The 18,632-nt window shown below is 36.8% G+C and overlaps 1 protein-coding gene across 10 annotated transcripts in view; it reads right to left on the bottom strand.

The window, feature by feature from the left end:
• The window catches only part of DOCK10 (dedicator of cytokinesis 10), a 229,013-nt gene that overhangs the window by 17,321 nt on the left and 193,060 nt on the right, over positions 1 to 18,632 (bottom strand). For 9 of the 10 annotated variants that reach the window (XM_036237139.1, XM_036237140.1, XM_036237144.1 and 6 more), the window contains exons 34-50: positions 17,648 to 17,759; positions 16,823 to 16,944; positions 16,619 to 16,733; positions 16,466 to 16,532; positions 16,194 to 16,241; positions 15,577 to 15,678; positions 13,434 to 13,558; positions 12,049 to 12,161; positions 10,306 to 10,443; positions 9,460 to 9,642; positions 8,820 to 8,930; positions 7,647 to 7,862; positions 6,047 to 6,104; positions 5,637 to 5,735; positions 2,912 to 3,018; positions 1,045 to 1,167; positions 792 to 905 (exon numbers count right to left, since the gene is read on the bottom strand). In XM_036237139.1, coding sequence (XP_036093032.1) covers positions 792 to 905; positions 1,045 to 1,167; positions 2,912 to 3,018; positions 5,637 to 5,735; positions 6,047 to 6,104; positions 7,647 to 7,862; positions 8,820 to 8,930; positions 9,460 to 9,642; positions 10,306 to 10,443; positions 12,049 to 12,161; positions 13,434 to 13,558; positions 15,577 to 15,678; positions 16,194 to 16,241; positions 16,466 to 16,532; positions 16,619 to 16,733; positions 16,823 to 16,944; positions 17,648 to 17,759 — 1,953 coding nt within the window. The remainder of the gene's footprint in view (positions 1 to 791; positions 906 to 1,044; positions 1,168 to 2,911; positions 3,019 to 5,636; positions 5,736 to 6,046; positions 6,105 to 7,646; positions 7,863 to 8,819; positions 8,931 to 9,459; positions 9,643 to 10,305; positions 10,444 to 12,048; positions 12,162 to 13,433; positions 13,559 to 15,576; positions 15,679 to 16,193; positions 16,242 to 16,465; positions 16,533 to 16,618; positions 16,734 to 16,822; positions 16,945 to 17,647; positions 17,760 to 18,632) is intronic. The other variant, XM_036237138.1, reaches the window with a different exon arrangement.

Here is an 18,632-nt window from a genome sequence, read left to right as displayed (position 1 = left end):
AGAATGGAATGTTTCTCCACAAGAGTAATAGTCTGAAATATGTCTGTTGAAATATGATAGTGTTATGAGCCTTCCTGAAAAGAATAGGATGATGCTTGGGTTTATCCCACTCAAAGCACTACTCAGAGACATTCATTATTAATATGTAATACAATCGCTTTACTTGCAGGCCAGTGCTATGGCTGGCTAATATTTTCAATCTTGTTCATTGTTTATGCAGTAAGCTGAGAAATGTAACTTTTAAAATTATAGTGACCTGCGGAATGGAAAACAAAACAACCATACAGTGTTCTGCCATAAAGCAGTGACAGTTTGAAAGTAGGAACAAAGAAAAGGCATGATTATAAAGTCAAAAGCTCATGGCTTTGACATGGTGGGGCCCCCAGGAATTCTTTATATCCTAGAAGGCTATGAATTTCATTTCTTAAAACATGTTCAATTTAATTTCACTTTACTATATGACACAAACCTATAATTAGATATTTTGGAGTGAACTGAGAAGAGAGGATGCTGAAAAGTAAGTACCCCCTTTCTCCAAGAAGTTAGAGATCCCTGTTTTAATTCAATATGTATAAAGACCCATGGAGTTCTCCGCCCAGCACATCCCTATGGACAAACACGTGGACTCTCAAACTGAAACACTCAAACGTACCCAGACACACCCACCTCCACCCTCACAGCCCTTCCCATCAGTCCTCTAGCACGTGTAGTTAGATGTCTCATAAAGAATGAAAGACAACATCGACATGCTCAACAGAATTTACGGGCCACACCACTTCTAGTGAACTCACCTGCCCGTAAAACGCCACACGATAGTACCGACCAAACAGGCGCTTCTCTGAATTCACCACCTCTGCGACTTTCAGGTATGACCGGTGAATGTCGTAGTAGAGATCTGACAGTTTCTGAAACCATACATTGAAGGGTTTTGTGACAATGATGCTGACATAAAAAAAAAAAGAAGTTTCTACTTTTGAAAATAGTAAATAATTGATCAATTTAAAGTAGGATATTTGAACTAACTTCCAGGTTTTGAAAACTTACTTTGAAGTCTCTCTGCTTCTCAAAGACAGCGATGATGGGCTTGTTGACATCGGCGATGAGTTCATATCTCTCAGACTTCCAAAGAAACTCCACACACATATACAGCTGTTCCACCAGGATATTCTGCAGATTCCCAAACCACAGCAAGATTTTACATGATTAACATCCCTGAAGCTTAATTTCAAAATTATTGCCTTGTCGATTTTTTCCACAGTGAGATTTCTGTGTCCTCTGTCTTTGTTATTCACATTTACATCTAGCCAGCAAGGGATTGTGGTGTCACCTGGATTATTCCCTTTCCCTGTCTACCGTCACCTAATTAGTCCCTCTAATGTGCTAATTTAAGTCTATGAAATGCCCACAGACCTGTCCAGTGCTTTCCATTCCCACTGTCATTGACAGGCCAGACCCCTGCTTTTGTACTCTTAGATCCCTGCGTTAGTCTTCTAGGAAATCTGTTTCTCCACTCCAGATGGTCCAACACATTGCTCCCTGTAATCTTCTTCCTAAAGCATAACTCTGATCATGAGATCTCCTCTGCCCTAAAAATCTGTGAGAACTCCACTCTCTAAACTGCTGTCCAGACTCTCTAGGATGGCATTCAAGGAGCTCCATAATCAGGCACCAGCCTGCCTTGCTGGGGCTCTCTCTCAGCACCCTGAGACTCACCTTGCATTTTGGCCGTATCATACCACACACCACACCATCCTGAGAACCTTCACACTCTTGCCTGTGTTGTTGCTACACCTATAAAAACTTTATCTTCTCATTGGCACCTTCATATCTTATCAAATATCAAGACCCAGTGCAAAAGTCTGGGGGACTTTTATTTATATCCCACTCATCTTTATTCCAACTATTTTCATGTAAAAAAACTTGTTCTCCTTTTAATTGCAGCCACATAAGGTGCTTATAACTAGAGTTACTGGCTGTAAATTACTGGTCTCAGGTTGGCTACTCCCCACCCTGAAGGAAGTTTGTCTTAAGATTCTAAACTCTTCGAGCACTGGGATTATGCCTTTTTTATCTTTGCCTCTCACCCTTAACTCAATGTCTCACGTACGCTAGTGACTTAATAAGTATTTAACTGAATCAAATTATATACTCTTTAAAGCAAGTGGATAATATTGTTGGGACATTTTCAACAGTATCTTTCTAAAAAGGATTCTTAAACATTATTTGAAATAGTTAATTTAAATATGTAGCTGCATTTATTGTGTTTTTTTTGCAATGTACATTAAATTAATGTAGAACTATATGCAAAATTTCATTAAAATCCATCCCTAAATTTACTTTTTGTATCCTTATTTTTGATCTATGTTATATTATTATTTTTTAGAGTTAACTTATAGAACTCTATTTCCTTCATCAGAATTGTTGCTAAGTTATTTCTAGTAGAAAGCTTCTTTTTATTAGTAAAAAATAACCATGGTTATTTATTCATTCCAGAAGGAGGTTTTCTGCAGAAACTAGTGAGCCTTTCTGTTCAAGTGTATTTGTAAATAAATTCTCTAATGCATTAAAAAAAAATGTTGGGACCAGCTTACAAAAAGTTCAGTATTCCTTACCACATTTACCAAAGGTCTCGAGATTATGTACCTTATAGAAGAGCTGATCATAGATATCTGGATCCATCTTAGAGAAGTAAAGTTTAATTTAAACTTTCATTGAAAATTATGCTTTATCAATGGAATCTGATATTGATTAATCATAGCTTAATTTTAGCCTGCATTTCATTTTGCTTCAGTTATAGTATATTAACTTTATTTGATTTCTGAATAAGATTTTCTCTCCTCCATTTAGCTAAATGTTGCAATTCGATGAATCTTTTTACTTGATTATTATACACTAGATCATTTAGGTCTACCTCATTGTATGGTGTGTCTTGCATTCCCGAATCTTCTTTCATTGCTCCTTCTTCTTTAATATTTGGTGTAATGCTCAGAAAAGCCGGCCAGCCCATGGAGAACATGCCTTGAGAGGACCAAGCAAAATGCAAAATTATTATTTGAGCCAAATCTTGCTCGAGTTTGCTAATGCCTTTCTTTATGACATTACAAGTGGTGGTTATTGCAATTTAATGAAGTTTTTCTCATGTTAACGAGATGGTTAGATTATGACTGTTGATAAATATTCTCTGCCAGGCAGTTAATGTTCCCCTGTTTTAATTTTGTATTATTTTCAAGTGACACATTTTCTACAAGAAACTGGCATGGGATTACGGACAGAACACAGGATTTGTAGCGTGACGCAGACCCTCTGTTCTTTGAGTTTGTTTGCCGCGTTTGTTAAACTGGAGACATTCATATCTATCTCAAAGAGTGGTTGAAAGGACTCAAAACATTAATATTTGAGGAAACACCTGGTAAGGTCAGTACCTTATAAAGATGGCGCTCAATACTCACTAACTTTTACTCTTTTGCTATATCTATAAACTTTCTCATTTTTTTTTTTTTTTTTTTTTTTTTTTTTTTTTTTTTTTTTTTTAGCTTTTGGGTACCAAGATTTAAAAAAAGAGCTGGCTCTATAGGTAAATATGAAAACAATTGATAATGGGTAACATCCACAGAGGAGGGACTGGATCTGAAAGGTCAGGAATATGAGTAATTATGAGTGAACACCGAAGTGACAGATCAGCCCTTGAACTTTGGCCCCACTGCAAATTAGCCATGAGCCCTGGAGCGGGTAGTTTAACTTCTTTTGGTTTTGTTGCTTGTAAACAGGAGGTGATAATAGCACTTAACTTGTTATTGGTAACTAATTCAGATACTGTCGGTGCAGAGCCTCGTGCAGCGCCTTATATGGAGCATGAGGTTTATAAGTTATAGCTAATGCTTTTGTGGGATATTTTTATTTTTAATAATCAGCTCATTGGTTATATAACTAAATTATCACCTCCAAAGCATGTTCAAAATTATAATGATTGTTGCAATTTAATCCTTGCATTAATACATTCTAGGTTCCCACTTCTTTATACTAATATTTCTTCTATAATTAAACCTATATTAAAATACATGAGAATTGATTGTAACAGGAAAAGTTATAACATACTTATTATTATGATGATGATCATTATTACAGCTATAGTTTCTGGAGTTGCCTATATTACATATATTTTTATGTACACATTTCAGTGAAGGGATAATTTATTCTTGACTAAGAAATATCTAACATTAAAGCATTTTGATGACTTCGTATACACGTCAATGGATATGAATATACGCTATTGCATCATAGATGATCACCTTCCTTAGGGTTTACTAAACAAGTACATTCTTTTCTGAATGGGTATGTTATATTCTAATATTACTTCAGGTCTAAAAGTGGGCATTTAATTTTTTTTTGGAATATTGAAGTTTCATGTAACATTTTGGGATATCAGTTTCCATAACTTCTTAAACTGAAATCTAATTTTATCTGGTTTCTTCAATTTCGTTTTCAGTCAGAATTCGAAATAGCCGTTATGAAACTGTATAGTATCTGATTATGATAAAAGACAGATGGGAAGGGAGGGCATGTTAAATAAAATGAGGATGATTTGGGACTTTTATATAAAAATAAAGCTCAGTAGGAAGAATGGAACTGAGGAAAAAGATCCGTGAATTTTAGTGTGGACATCCATCATGATGCCACATCTGGTCTCTTCTCCAATGTCCCCAAAGAAATGACCTCACTGTCCCATAGCTCACTTTGGTCATTTGGTTCACACATCTTATTTGCAAAATCCACCGAGACCCTTAAAAATATGTATACAAATCTTTATTTAAAAGAATAAGAGACCAATTATATTTCTAAAATATTGTAACTAAAGTCCATTTACCTTTTGTTTATGTATTTTGATCTTAATATCTAAAAATTTGTTTCTGTTTTATATACACTGAGTTTTTTTTACTGCATTTTGAAAGATAAGTTATGAAATTGACTGCTGTTTATAACTGTGGATTTGAATAAACTTTTGTAAAAGAAAACATGTTAAATGTGTTATCCATATTGCCAAACTTTTTACAGAGTAATTCTCTAGTTATCATTACAAAATCTTTTTTATCAGACGTTAAAGTTGAAATATTTTTAATGAAAGAAAATCAATACTGCAAATTATTATATTTTATAAATTATCAGAATCAGTTCATGCTTTTAAAAAATGGAACATGCTGATTAGTAGTCTTGTATATACACTATGTTTATGTCTCTACTTTTGCATCTCTTATTTTGAATAAACAGTTTTATTACATTTTAAAATTAAAATGGATTTCTCTTGCAATTTTAAACAATTCATCAAATCCTGAATAAAATCCCGAAGATAGCTTAGCAGGCAAATTGGTAACAAAATACTGCCATAACTCATAATAATATTGGATAAGAAGCAGTTCTACTTTATTACTTTTCAGTAATCTAAACTTGATAAATTTTGAATTCAGATGCAATTTCTGAATGCTAGAAATTTGTTTTTTTTTTTTACAGAGGAATTCATGTAGGTCTGAGACAGTTTTCGCTTCTAGGAATACGTTTAAGAGTTCCATTGAAGTTTAAACAGCAACTGGGTTTCCTGTGCACTAGTCCGTGGGGTAAAGGAGCTCAGTTAGACCACTCACTTCCTCCACTGGGAGTTGTTAGTAATGGGTTGCTATCACAGGGGTGGATATCCTCCAGGAGCAGGGATGGTGTGCAAATCTTTTCCATTTTCCAGTAACCTATGGTAGTGCAAGATGAGGTTAGGACATTGCTACAGGTCTGTGTTAATTCAAGCTATGTATAAATCGATATACAAAATGAAGCATTCTCATTTTGAACTAGGAAGCCTTCTTGTACATAAGATACACACGGTAATGACATGAGAGTTAAAACTTAGAAGTACAACAAAATTAGAAATATCTGTGAAAATTAATACTGCTTAATAAAACAGAACAGAGATTAATAAAATCTAAAAATAGCAGGTGAATTTTAAGTTAGTTTTCAACAGGTCGATTTCTGGAATTTTCCCCCCCTCACACAGTCATCTTACCTTTCCTTTTCAGGTATTCCGCGATGAGGGCTGCTATGTGGATGTAACACATGGCAGCCTGCAATAAAGAAGAAAACAGCCTTAGTGGAAGGCATGCGCTAAATTTTACTGTTTATTTAATTAGGACTAATCTTCCAAGGCGAGCCTGCATTCCATGTCAGAGTATGTGGAGGGGCCCTTTTCATGACAGAATGAAACACAAGAATCAGATTTCCAAAAATTTTACATTCAAGAATAAAACACATATTTGGGCTTTAAAAAAAAAATTTGGGGGGGGGGGCGGTTGTTTTCCTTGATGTAGTTTTCAGGAGAGTGAATGAGCTAGTCTGAAAAATTTTCCCATGGAATCATCTTCTTTTCTTAATATCTAAGTCTCTCTCTCTCTCTCTCTCTCTCTCTCTCTCTCTCTCTCTCTCTCTCCCCACACGCGCGCGCGCGCACACACACACACACACACACACACACATATAATGTATTATATTCATTGTATATATTTTCAATCCATAGTTCTCTTTTCTTGCTAAAACTATAAGCTATAGCATCCGGGTCTAAACTGGAAGTAGCAATAAGTTGCTTTCTTACCTTTTCCACTTCCGGTAATGACCTATACTCAAATTTTTATTGCCTTTAAAATGGTCACCTCACAAGGTGGCACGATGAAATAGTGTGACCTAATGTAACTGGGTGCTTCGCTAACCAGATTACATGGGTGACACTTTATTGTTTTCTGAGGTCTCCTGTAAAGCCTGAAACATGGCCCAACGCATACTAGAACTTGACCTATTGAATAGTCCAAGTGACTTCAGCTTTTCTGTTTGAAGATTAATGGAGGAATTTCTCCATTTTCAGGGCTGTCCAAGAGACACATAGTTTCTCATTCTTGTCCTCATGAAACGGACACCAAGCGAGGCTCTGTTTCCATTCCAGAGTCCCTCACGTGTGTTTAGAAGAGCTTCAGTTTTGGGGACTCTCTTAGACAAATTAATCTCTTCCCAAAGGGGTCATATTTCTGAGAATAAGTCAGAACTGCCCCATGTGGTGTCCAGAAGCCACCGGCATGCTATTAATTGCTGCATATAAATCCACCCAATGTTTAAACTGACATCAAAATGTTAGCTATTGATTTATGACCTTCGCATAGTGGAGATTCTTCACCGCTATGTGTCGATTTTTCCATTGCCAGTCTGACTAGCTTGCAAATGAGGATCAACCTGACGTAAACTTACTCACGGCAGTGGCAAGCTACCCCACCCAACTCCCTTGGTAGAGGACGAGTGTGACAACACAGAACATTAATTTATATAACTCTTAATTCGCAGACACCTTTACAACGATCCTCTTCGGCCTCAGGGTTTTAGCATTTAGTTCTGCATTATGAAGCCTACAATTGCAGTTTTCCCTACAGATTCTAGCCTTCATTTGATTTCATTTATGTGGAGTCAGGCAGCCTTGATTCCTACCTGCAAATTTAATGCCCATAATATATAATGAGGTCACATCTAGATTAACAGTAACTTTTTATATTCATGCTATAAATGAAAATCCAATTGTCCTGACACAAGGAACAACGCAATGGGGAATGACGGCCTTTGCTAAGCACCTCGGACAAGTCTCCGTTTCTTGCGTGAATCTTGGCCATGCTTTCCAGCCAGGTCCTCCGTAGCTCGGGGGTGCTTGCATAGGAGTTCGCCAGGCTGTACTGGAGGTCCACCAACATCTCGGGGTCCTTCTCATGCTCCTTCATCTGAGCCGTGGCCATCAGAACAGTCCTTATACGTTTAGTCAGATCTTTCACTTCTGCTGGGAAATTGCTGTTCTTTGGAAAAGAGAGAGGCTGGGTCATTATCTGTTTAGAATTCATAAGTTAGGCTGTTAATTATGGCTTGGCATCACAGTTTGGTGCATCCTATATGCTGTTCATAAATGTGTATGTTCTTCATCTATGTATTCTATGTATTGTGATTGTGGTTATACACATTTAAAGTAAGACTTGTAATAGACTCCTTTCTTTTGTCTTCTAGCCCCCCTTCTTCTAGTAAGAACGTCCTGATTGTCCTTTGAGATGCTCTCCTCTCTGGCTCTAGTTCATGCGATTTGAATGGGTCTACTTCATTCCCAGGCACCAGAGGTGGCACATGATAATGGCCTGACCAATCATATTCTTTGATCCCTCAGTGATTGGTTTAGGGATAGGTACATGGCATGAGGTCGCAGTACAAGGTTCAGTTCTGGGACTTTGATTGGCACTATAGAATAAGGTGCTTTTCTCACTCATAGAATACTACTAGTGTCCTTAGAATTTTTGAGAGAGTAAGCTCATGGGGACAGCCTGTACATGAAATAAGCAAAGAGTAAAGTTGAACTGAGAGGGACAAAAACAGAGGCAGTAAGCGGAGAGGATCTGAAAACATTTTGATCACTGGGTTTAGCCATGCCTGAAGTCAGGCTCTACCCTAAAGGAGAAGTCTTTATAAAGTTCTAAAAGAAAGATAAATTTGGCCAAGCATGGGATTATGAAAGAATCACTATATTTCTGGATATTTGTGGTAAGTTTTCTTCTTACACATCATTCAACTACGCGTCTTAGAAATTCCACAACAGGTTACATGCTGAAAGTATGAGTTGATTATCAGTTCAAACAAGCACTCAGTGTAAATACACAAAGTCTTCATAAACATGATGCTGAATTTGCATCTATAATTTAGATATCTCACAAAAAATTGAATTTAGTTCATTCTTAATTTTTTAAAAAAGCCCACAAAGCATTTCTTACTTTCATTTGCTTGTCTCCATTAGCAAAGTTATTGGTAATTGCAAGGGAATGTTGAAACCGAGAACCTCCAATCCCAGCATCAGCTATTAACTGGCTTACAGCCTTGATGAGCTGGAAGAAAAAAGAAAAATGAAACCTCAATCATAAGTAGCTCAGAAACAGGAGTTTTAAAGAAATCCATTGGCTTGGGTGAATGTATCATTAATTTCTCTCTATTGGCCCAATGAATGACATCTTTATGTATTAAATCTTTAGAAGGCCATGTAATCTAGGGCTTTTCTTACAGTCTCGAATACTTAAGAAAGGTTGCAGGAATCTTAGGATATCTTGAAAAAAGAAATTTATGCATTTAGAATCTTGTGGGCTTTGGTGTCTAAGAGAAAGTGGTGTCCTGAGCTGTGTGTTCTGTATAATTTTATTCCCTGGCAGAAGAAAAAATATAGATGGAGTTATGAGCTTCTCTGATTTCTGCCCAGCTGCCCTCTTCCTATGCATCTGAACTGAGTGTGATGGGCATCTTTAAAGAAGACTCTGGCAGAGGAGTTGGGAACTGGTTGTCCTGGGGACAGCAGTCTTTTCTCAATGTTGACACAGAGGAGTGGTTTTAATGACATCATGAATGAAAATTGGCAGCACTTACCTGAAGGTGGGATCGGACGATTGACTTTTGCTTATTAAATTCAAAATTCTTCCTCATGAAAAAGTACAGAAGTGCTGATGCTTCTGTCTGGGTTGACCGTGACCTGTGGTTACAGCATTTTAGGACTTCGTAGCAGAAAGATCCACACAGGTCAGCGGGCCCTTGAAAGAACGCTGCGGGAAACTGTGGAAATGGAGGCGCTGAAGTGAGCAACATTCCTTTATTTGGCTTTGTTCATTCTCATATTTTAAAATTCCTTAGAACAAAACTCTTCTTTTTTCTTTTTTTTTTTAAACCAAGTTTTTTTCTTCCATTTGTAAGTGGAAGAGGATACAATTTTATTTGTTAAGGTCTATGTTAGCATTTTTTTTTTTTCTGGAAATAAACTTTTACTAATTATGAGTACCCTTTGCATCAGTAACTGATGACAGCCCAAGAGAATGGAGTGAGAGCTTCAAAATGTTTTCTATTCACTCAATATTGTAAAAACCACAGAGTTACCCAAAGGCGACAGCTCTATCTGCTTTAGTGTGGAACCATTGAATGGATATCACAGTTCATGTGCATTTAACCTAAGTGCCTGCCACAAATACTGAGAACCCAAAGAACTGACAGTCGAATGCTAATTTTATTCCATTTTTATATCCAAGAAGATAGGCTGTCAAGACTGTGAACTTATTTGGAGACCATGAATCAAATAGTTTAATAAAACCAAATAAATCGTTTAATAAAAGTAAATAAACCAAAATAGAAGAAAACAAACTTTCAGTCCTTTGTACCAAAAGTTGTAAGTGCATTTATCAGCATCCTTCATGGAGCTTTTGCTGGAACCCAAAGTGCCCTTACCTTGCATACAAACAGTCTCAGGGAGGCAAACACATGCTTCAGTGCTGCGGCTGACTGGTTGACTTGGAAGAAGAGCATGTAGGTATCGAAGACCCTTTTCATCAATGAGTTTTGACATTCAGATTGTTGGAGTTGCCTCTGGAAATTTAACACAGAAGTTATTTAGGATGAGTGAAAGGAGACTCGAATTCTTTCAAAAGATGTTCATCGTGAACTTATAGTGTGGTAAGCACAATTCTGGGTGCTGGAAATAAAGTACTGAATGAGAAGGTAAGGTTTATGTTCCCAGTAAAATCTACATAGCAGTGATTGAAAGAAAGTACTAAGTGAAAAAAAAAATAGGGTAGAATGATATGGTATGATAAAAAGTAATTGCTTTGAGGTTAGGATTACTTTACATAGGGTGGTTAGTTAAGACTTCTCCAATGATGAATTGATGTGTGAGCTAAAGGAGTATGACATGGACAGATCTGGGAGGATTATCCAAGGAGGGAGAAAGAGTTGGTACCAGGGACTTGAGTTGAAAAGAAGCTTGTGAGTTCATGGTTGAAAAAAAAAAAAGAGCAGAGTAGCCTTAGCATGGTGGGCGGGGCAGGGCGGGGGCAGGAGAGAGGTAGGAGGTGAGGTCACAGACAGGCAGAGCCTCATAGGCCTTGGGAAAGCCTGTGAGATGCATGAGATTTGAGTAACATTTCCATTACACAATAAATAATTGAAATATGGTTTTTGCTTTTTCTTTTGCAGTGCTTTCTTGGTTTACTCATTCTGTTTGGCATAGGTTTTATTCAACAGATTCAACTTTTCCTAGTTCAAACTTTAACATCTGTAAGCTCATTAGGTTGAGCTAATGTTTTTAGTAGCTTTATTGAGGTGTAACTGAAATACAGTTTCTACACTTCACATTTTATACAATATTATATAAATAGAGCCCTACAGTATATGCTCTTTTTGTTTGGCTTCCTTCACTGAGCATAGCTGAGTAGTATTCTATGATATAGATATAACACCATTTTAAAGAATCTGTTCACTTGTTGATCTAATTTGGGTTGTTACCAGCATTTAATTATTAAAAACATAGCTATTGTAAATATTTTCATGCAAAGCTTTGGGTACACAAATGGTTTTATTTCTCCTGGGTAAATGATGGGTCACATAATTGATGTATGTCTAACTTTTTACACTGACATACTGTTTTCCAAAGTGTTTTTACCATTTTGCATTCCAACCATGAGTGAATGAGAGTTCCAGCTTCTCCATATCTTTGCCAAAAATTGGAATGGGCAGTCTTCTTAAATTTAGCCATTCTCATAGTATGTAGTGGTATCACTTTACCAAAGATATCCAGATGGCAAATAATCACATGAAAAGACACTCAACATTATTAGTCTATTGAATCTAGCTCTATAAAAGATCTAGCTCTTTTCATTCTCAAATTCCCTTTGAGAATGAAAAAGTGGAGTCACATTCTCGCTCAGTCCAGCTTGCCTGGCAGTGAAGCAGGAGATTTTAGGAAGAAAGTGTGTCTATTACTTGACAGTAGTGAAATATACATGTGCACATATCAATCTAGCATTAGTCAATTTCTGATAAAATCTGAATCTCACCTTGACCACGTTTCCCACTCACGCTTAGGTTGATTTATGTTATTGATTTTATAAAATATTTCAGAAACCGTTTTCTTGACTTCACATGACTTTTCCGCCTTGCGTTTTATTATGTTGCGGACGCCAGGTTCATACTCACCTGGTGAATCTGAGTGAAGAGAGATAGCAGGTCCAGAATAGTAAGGCAAACCTCGGTGGCTACATTGGCCTCTGTGTCCACATGGTGCACGATGTCTATTTCATTGGAGCTGCCTAAAAATACAAAGTAGAACATGCATAAACATCTAAGGCAACTCTTCGTACCCTGTAAGGGACTTTCTTCTATTACAACATTTTCAGTGTTTACTGGTGTTTTGGTAAATAATTTATTAAAGTGCTTTTGTTTTGTTCAATGTCTTTATTGGTTGAATCAAAAACACTAGACAGAGTCTTTAGTGGATGCTAAAAGCTTAATGTCTGAGTCTCCCCAAATTCATTTGTTGGTGTGAATCCCAATGTGATGGTATTTGGGGTTTTCGAGAGGTAATTAGGTCGTGAGAGTGGAACCCTTATCAATGGGATTAGTGCCTTTATATGAAGAGACACCAGAAAAGCCATCTCTCTCTCTTTCTCCACCGTGTGAGGACACAGCACGAATGCAGACATCTGCTATCCAGGGGGTGGGTCCTCACCAGACATCAAATCTGTTGGCACCTTGACCTTGGATGTCTCAGCCTTTAGAACTGTGAGAAATAAATGTCATCTAAGTTGCCCAGTCTATGGTATCTTGTTGTGGCAGCTTGAACTAAGATAGTGCGTGGGCCCATTTTGCATGTCAGCTGTAGAGTTTTCAAAAACCTGAGTGGTTGATTTCCTCTATTTCTTGCATTTTTTTTCAATGTCTCAGCCATTGACAGATTCATATTTCTTCCATAATCAGTCTGGGTCAAGTTTCAGGTTCCCAGGCTAATAGACCAAATGTACAATCTCAGCTGGAAGCCTGTATTAACATCCTCAAAAGGCACTAAATGTATTTACACGATAAGGCATATGCTTTTAAACAGCAAACTGTGGCCGTGTGTCCATATACATGATACAAGACCCTGGCCCCTGTTCTTCCCTCATTCACAGCTGGAATGTGAGCATCATTGGATTTAAGATATCATGCTTACTACTTATGGAACATAGGCAACTTTCTCCTCTTCCCACAGAGCAGGCAGTGAAAATCTGGTTGAGGGAGACCTACATAACCCTCACGATACCAAAAGCTATTATTTTTCCCAGAGGAGCTACACTAAACGTTTTATACTGAGAGTTTGCTTTTCCCCTTTCTTCCTCATAAGGACACTACATTTTTGAACCACTTCCTGGTGGTTCTTTCCCCTAAGAAAAACTCCCCAGGCTACGGCAAGCCTGAAAAGCAGTGTTCTCAGTGGCACATCAGTATTCCCTATATTTCTGAAATATTACAATGCATTCCATGTCCTATACACATTTAGAGAAAAACTGATAGCCATCTGTTTCTATTCTTTCTGGTTTACTTACTGGTCATGGTATTGTCTAGCATCTGTAAGAGTTTGGGGTTAGAGAGTGCGTTTTTGCCTCGGATTATAGGTAAAGTTTGTGATCTGTGCTGCTTATGTCCTTCGTGACCAGAAGCAGTGTTCGTCCTGAAAAAGAAACAAAAAAGAAAAACAGTTAAAGCAGCAGGGACATGATATCCGTATGTTCATTCAAATATTCCAGATTGAGTTAAATATTACATAGTTTTCCATATTAAGACTTTTTATTAAAAATATTAATTGTAGGTGACATGATAAAAAGGGCTTTTAGAAGTACTCTTTTTTTAGAAGTACTTTTGATGAAATTTAATTTAAGCCAAAAAAAAAAAAGTTCAGAAAGATAAGAGATCATGAAAGATAACAGAATAGTCGATACCGAATTTAAACCTGCACAACAATATTCATTCGTATTTAATGACTCATGGGATTCATGGATGCTTAGTTGGCTACTGGTTGATCAGAAACGCACAGTGGCAGACATTAAAATTATTAGATGCTATAGCTCAATTGCATAATATTATTTTGAAGAGGCAAAATGTAAAAAAAAAGTAAACCTGGTCAGAAACAACTCTTGCTCTCCTAATGGTATTTGTTTCATCACCCATTTGTGCCATGTCCGCGGGGGCCAGCATGGAATCCTCATGAGGGTGAGCCGAAGCCCCTCCATGCAGCCCCCTTTCCCAGGGCAATGGCGGTGCCTGCAATCGCTCTCATTCAGAGCTTCCTCAGCACTCCCAACTGGGAGACGAGCCGGCGTTACTGTGCTCGTGGGAGTATGTCTCGCTCCTGACTTTCATTTAGACTATCATTTAGCCAAGGGAAACAGAACATTTCTTTGAGGACAGTAGACAATAGGAGCTACCCTGAAGAGTCAAGGCTAAATCAGAGGCTGCGGTTTTCCCTTTGTCACACTCTTCAAGGACTATTTCGTTCTGGTTAAATCAAAAACTCTGGATGGATTGAGGCCCAGGAGATCTGGCTTTGGCTTTGTGTGGCCAGGAAAGTCTGGGTGGTTCCTGAAGCTACAGGAATAATTGGTTCTGAGATGCAGGGCTTGCACCTTTGGGACTAGATTCTTTCTAGGTTTTGAGTCTACTTCAATCTGGAACCCCTGGAGGACAAGCCTTGGTTTCTAGGAGGGAGGGGCAGAAATGGCCAAGACCTATTCAGATGGTTCAGGAGAGAGCCTGAATTCTAACCCATCAAACATTTATAAAACTTCAATGACCTCAGGTGGGTCATTAAACATGGAAAGTAATTATTTATAGTCCTCTATAGCCATTTGCAAAACATGCTCATTCCATTTTTTCATTTACTTTCTCACAAAGGGGCAATTTCAAGGGGCCCCCATAGGCAGACAGAGGCAGAAATTTTTCTATTATTTATTGGCCATACACCACTTTCATATTTCTTTCCAAAATCTTCTAAAATATAGCCATTTTATATTAAATATATTATAATACCTCCGGGAAGAATAAATTAAACTGGAAAAAGTTTTAGCAAAGAATTCTTATTTACTAGACCCAGAGGAGCTTTAAGGTTGGGTTTTAGGGCAAATATTTCTCACAGAATAGGTTAACAAATGATGACTCCAGGTCTTATACACTAGTCAAATCAGTCTAATAACTGAGAAATCTAAAGTGAGTTTATGGGGCCACCCGTGCTTCCTCATTGCCTCTGACCCTTTAAGAAACAATTTTGGCTCTAAGAACACTGCTAAAGCACTGCAATTACTGAAAGTAATGGGGATATATAACCCCATATTCTACTGGGAGATTGGTTAACATTAAAAGAGGCATTTATTGGAATTATGTCTTTTAAGGTTCAATTAAATTAAGATAGTCATTAGCTCTCATTCTATACAAGGCATCGTGCTCTAGCTGAGTGTAAACAAGCCACAATCTTTGTATAATCTTTGCCTCTTAGGTCTTTACAAGCCAGTGGTGCAGATACTGAAGTACCTAAGAAACTTGAAATCTCCATTTGGTTCGAAACATATACATACATATACATGTGTGCGCATGTGAGTGTGTGCACATGCATGTGTATTCATACTCCACAGATACATATAGACACATACATGTACACGTAACATAAATTTAAATATCAAGCAAATGTGACATTACCATTGTGTCAAGAGACCTGACGTTTGGCAAGAAGGATTGGATCCTTTGAGAGTGCCATTGTTCTGGGTGGACTGCACAAATTTAAATGCAGCAGCGATTTTTCTGCAAGAAAAAATGAAGTTTTAATCTTAGTTCTGTATTTGTAATTTACATGTTAATGAAAATGGTCAAATTCAAATGCTATGAAAAATAAAATTATATTTTTGTCTGGCAATAGACAAATTGGGGGTTTAGTGAAGGTTCTGGGTGGGGGCTTTTTTGTCTTATGAGGACAGAAGGACAGCATCAAGTTATTCCAGATTAATTTTTTAAATTTATTGGAAGTATTTTCTTAAATAGGTATCTTCAAGTTTTATCCATATAAAAGTAGACAAATCTGTTCAGAGGCTACTTGAAATGTGATTTCCTTTTAGAACTGTGTGTTTTGCGCTTTTCTTCCCACACAGCTTTATACCATATTACAGGGCAACTGTCAAACTCCTACGGCTAATGTGAGGCCAGCCTTATTTGCATTTTAAGATTTCTAACATATGTGTTAAATCTAACCTGACACATTAATTACGTCACGATTCTTTTTAAATGACCAGAATAACCTAATGGAACTTAAAAATTATTACCTTATTATATTGCGTTTTCCTAGGTATCTGAAATTTTGAAGACAAACACTAGAAAGGAAAAAAAGTCATATTCTCATTATTCATGTCTTTTTATTTATACAAACTGTCCATCTAAGTATATTAAAAGAAAAATATTAAATTTTCTTTAAATATTTTATGCATTATTATTGATAGATAATTCACCGTATGTGTACTTAGAATGAAGAATGGTATAATAAAGTCTTTAGAAAGTTCCAGAAAAAAAGTGTTAACTAGTCATCTCTACAACTTACTCCAAGATGCTGAAGAAGTCGGACACTTCTGGACTAGGTGCTCTTTGCCAGTAGGCAATCAGAGTCTCTGAAAGGAAACGCCACGTGCCATGAGACTCTTTGAAATTCAAAATGTTTTTTTTTTTAAATATAATTATAAAGAGCTCTCTTTACCCTCTGAAATTGTCTTCATAATGTGAAGAAAGCACATAAGAAGACTCCTGGTTTCCGCTTGATCTAACTTGTCAAATCGAAGAGTTGAGCCTATCAAAGACAAGGGTCTTGGGATCTAGGAATCAAAGAACCAATAAGGATTGAGTAAGAATAAGAGAAATCTGACTCTTCACATGCTGAGTACGTCTGGGAGGGAAGTCCTACCTTTTCACAGTTGTCAGTTTTCTCACTGCTCTTCTCGTTGGTGCTTGGATTAGAGTCCAGACTTGCTAAGGATGCTCTGGAATCAGCATGGTTTACTGTAGAAATAGCTATTGATGAAAATGCTGCAAACATAAGCCACAGCACACAGATGATAATGAGATGTATGGGCACAGACAAAAAAAAAACTAAAATGATAAACCAAAAAGATGTTGACTATTGAGGTGGCAGCAGTGCTGTGGAAGGCTGACAAAATAAAGTCTGGGATGGGTATTAAAGATTTGCAACATTTTAAGTATCTTTACAACAGCCATGCCAGCATTAAGGATTTAGAAAGATTTAGACCATTATAAATGAAAATAAAGTGAAGCTTATTCTTTGATTTTTTAAAAAGCTTTTTGAAGAACTTTTTGTTTTAAAAGTGCTTTATGAAAGTTCACAAGGATGCTTTCGGGAAAGAAGCTTTCAATTTTTGACAGTTTATAAGAAATCAAGATGACATTTCCAAAATAGTTCTTGAAAATAGTCTTTGAAGTTGAAGGGCTATTATATCTTAAAAGGCAGTATGCAATGAAAGCTAAAAGATTATTTCCAGAATGAAGCAATTTGATGATATCTGAGTAGATTACTCCTTGAGCCAAGTAAAAATGAATGCTAAATAGAAGAAGTCTCTGGACGTGTAAGAAGACTCTTTAGCTTTATAAATATGATGTGCTTTGCCATATAGATTATGTGTAATGGGTTATGAAGAGGGTGAAAAGCACAATAATATACAATGTAAACATGGATGAGTGTTAAACAGAAGTGTCCTCGGAAGGTCTCAAGTACCTGCTATGGAATTTAAAACATCTTTGGAAAATGATGTGTCCACAGAGTTTGCATGTTTCATAGCTGACTGGCTGTGAAATCCTCCGTTGGTGCTGAGGTCATCTCTAGACCCCTGTATTCAAAGTAGAAGAGATTAATGGGAATCATCATATTTTCACATTCTCAACCCATGCATGCCTTCTTCACTACCCTTTCAATAAGGTGATATTCGATTTGATCTTTTATACTCCAGCAAAGGGCTTCTGCCAGAGCAGACAGCGAAAATGAATATTATCAAAATCATACTCTTAGTCACAAGTTGATTTCTTACATGATTTAAAAACTTTTCACACTGTAGTGGAAACTATCTTTTAGATATAGAATAAATGGCTGGAATTGTTATTGATATTATTTATTGATTATATTATAGATTATACATCATTATTATCATGGTTTATCATATATATTACCAGAAACTAGATTTTAAATACTTATTATGCGCCACTCTCTATGATAAGTGCTTTCTATAACACAATTTAATCTTCATAGGAATCCTGTGATAAAGGTATTTTATCCCATTTTATAAATAAGGAAATAGAAGCTTAAAGAGGTTGAATAATTTATTTAAGGTTACACAAATAGTATCTGATACTGCTGGATTTTGAACAAAGTCTCCGCCCTCCCCCACCCCCCAAAAAATTCCAAAGGCAAAGCATCTAACTTTTAGGAGGTAATATATATATATATTCAGTAACTAACTAAATATATATATATATATATGTATACACACTCACACATATATATGTATATATATGTATGTATGTGTGTGTATATATATTCACACACACATATATATATGTATGTATATATACACATATGTGTGTGTGTGTATAGTTACTGAATTCGGCAGTGTGTTAATTCATCTGGGATTTGAACACAGGCAACAGATCCCAAGAGGGTTGTTGGACAATCACTGTGATGGCTCAGTGGAGGAAGGATGACAGAC

The sequence above is a fragment of the Rousettus aegyptiacus genome, unplaced genomic scaffold (genome assembly GCF_014176215.1).
Source record: "Rousettus aegyptiacus isolate mRouAeg1 unplaced genomic scaffold, mRouAeg1.p scaffold_m13_p_2, whole genome shotgun sequence".
NCBI lineage: Eukaryota > Metazoa > Chordata > Mammalia > Chiroptera > Pteropodidae > Rousettus > Rousettus aegyptiacus.
This window is presented reverse-complemented; position numbering and strand designations above follow the sequence as displayed.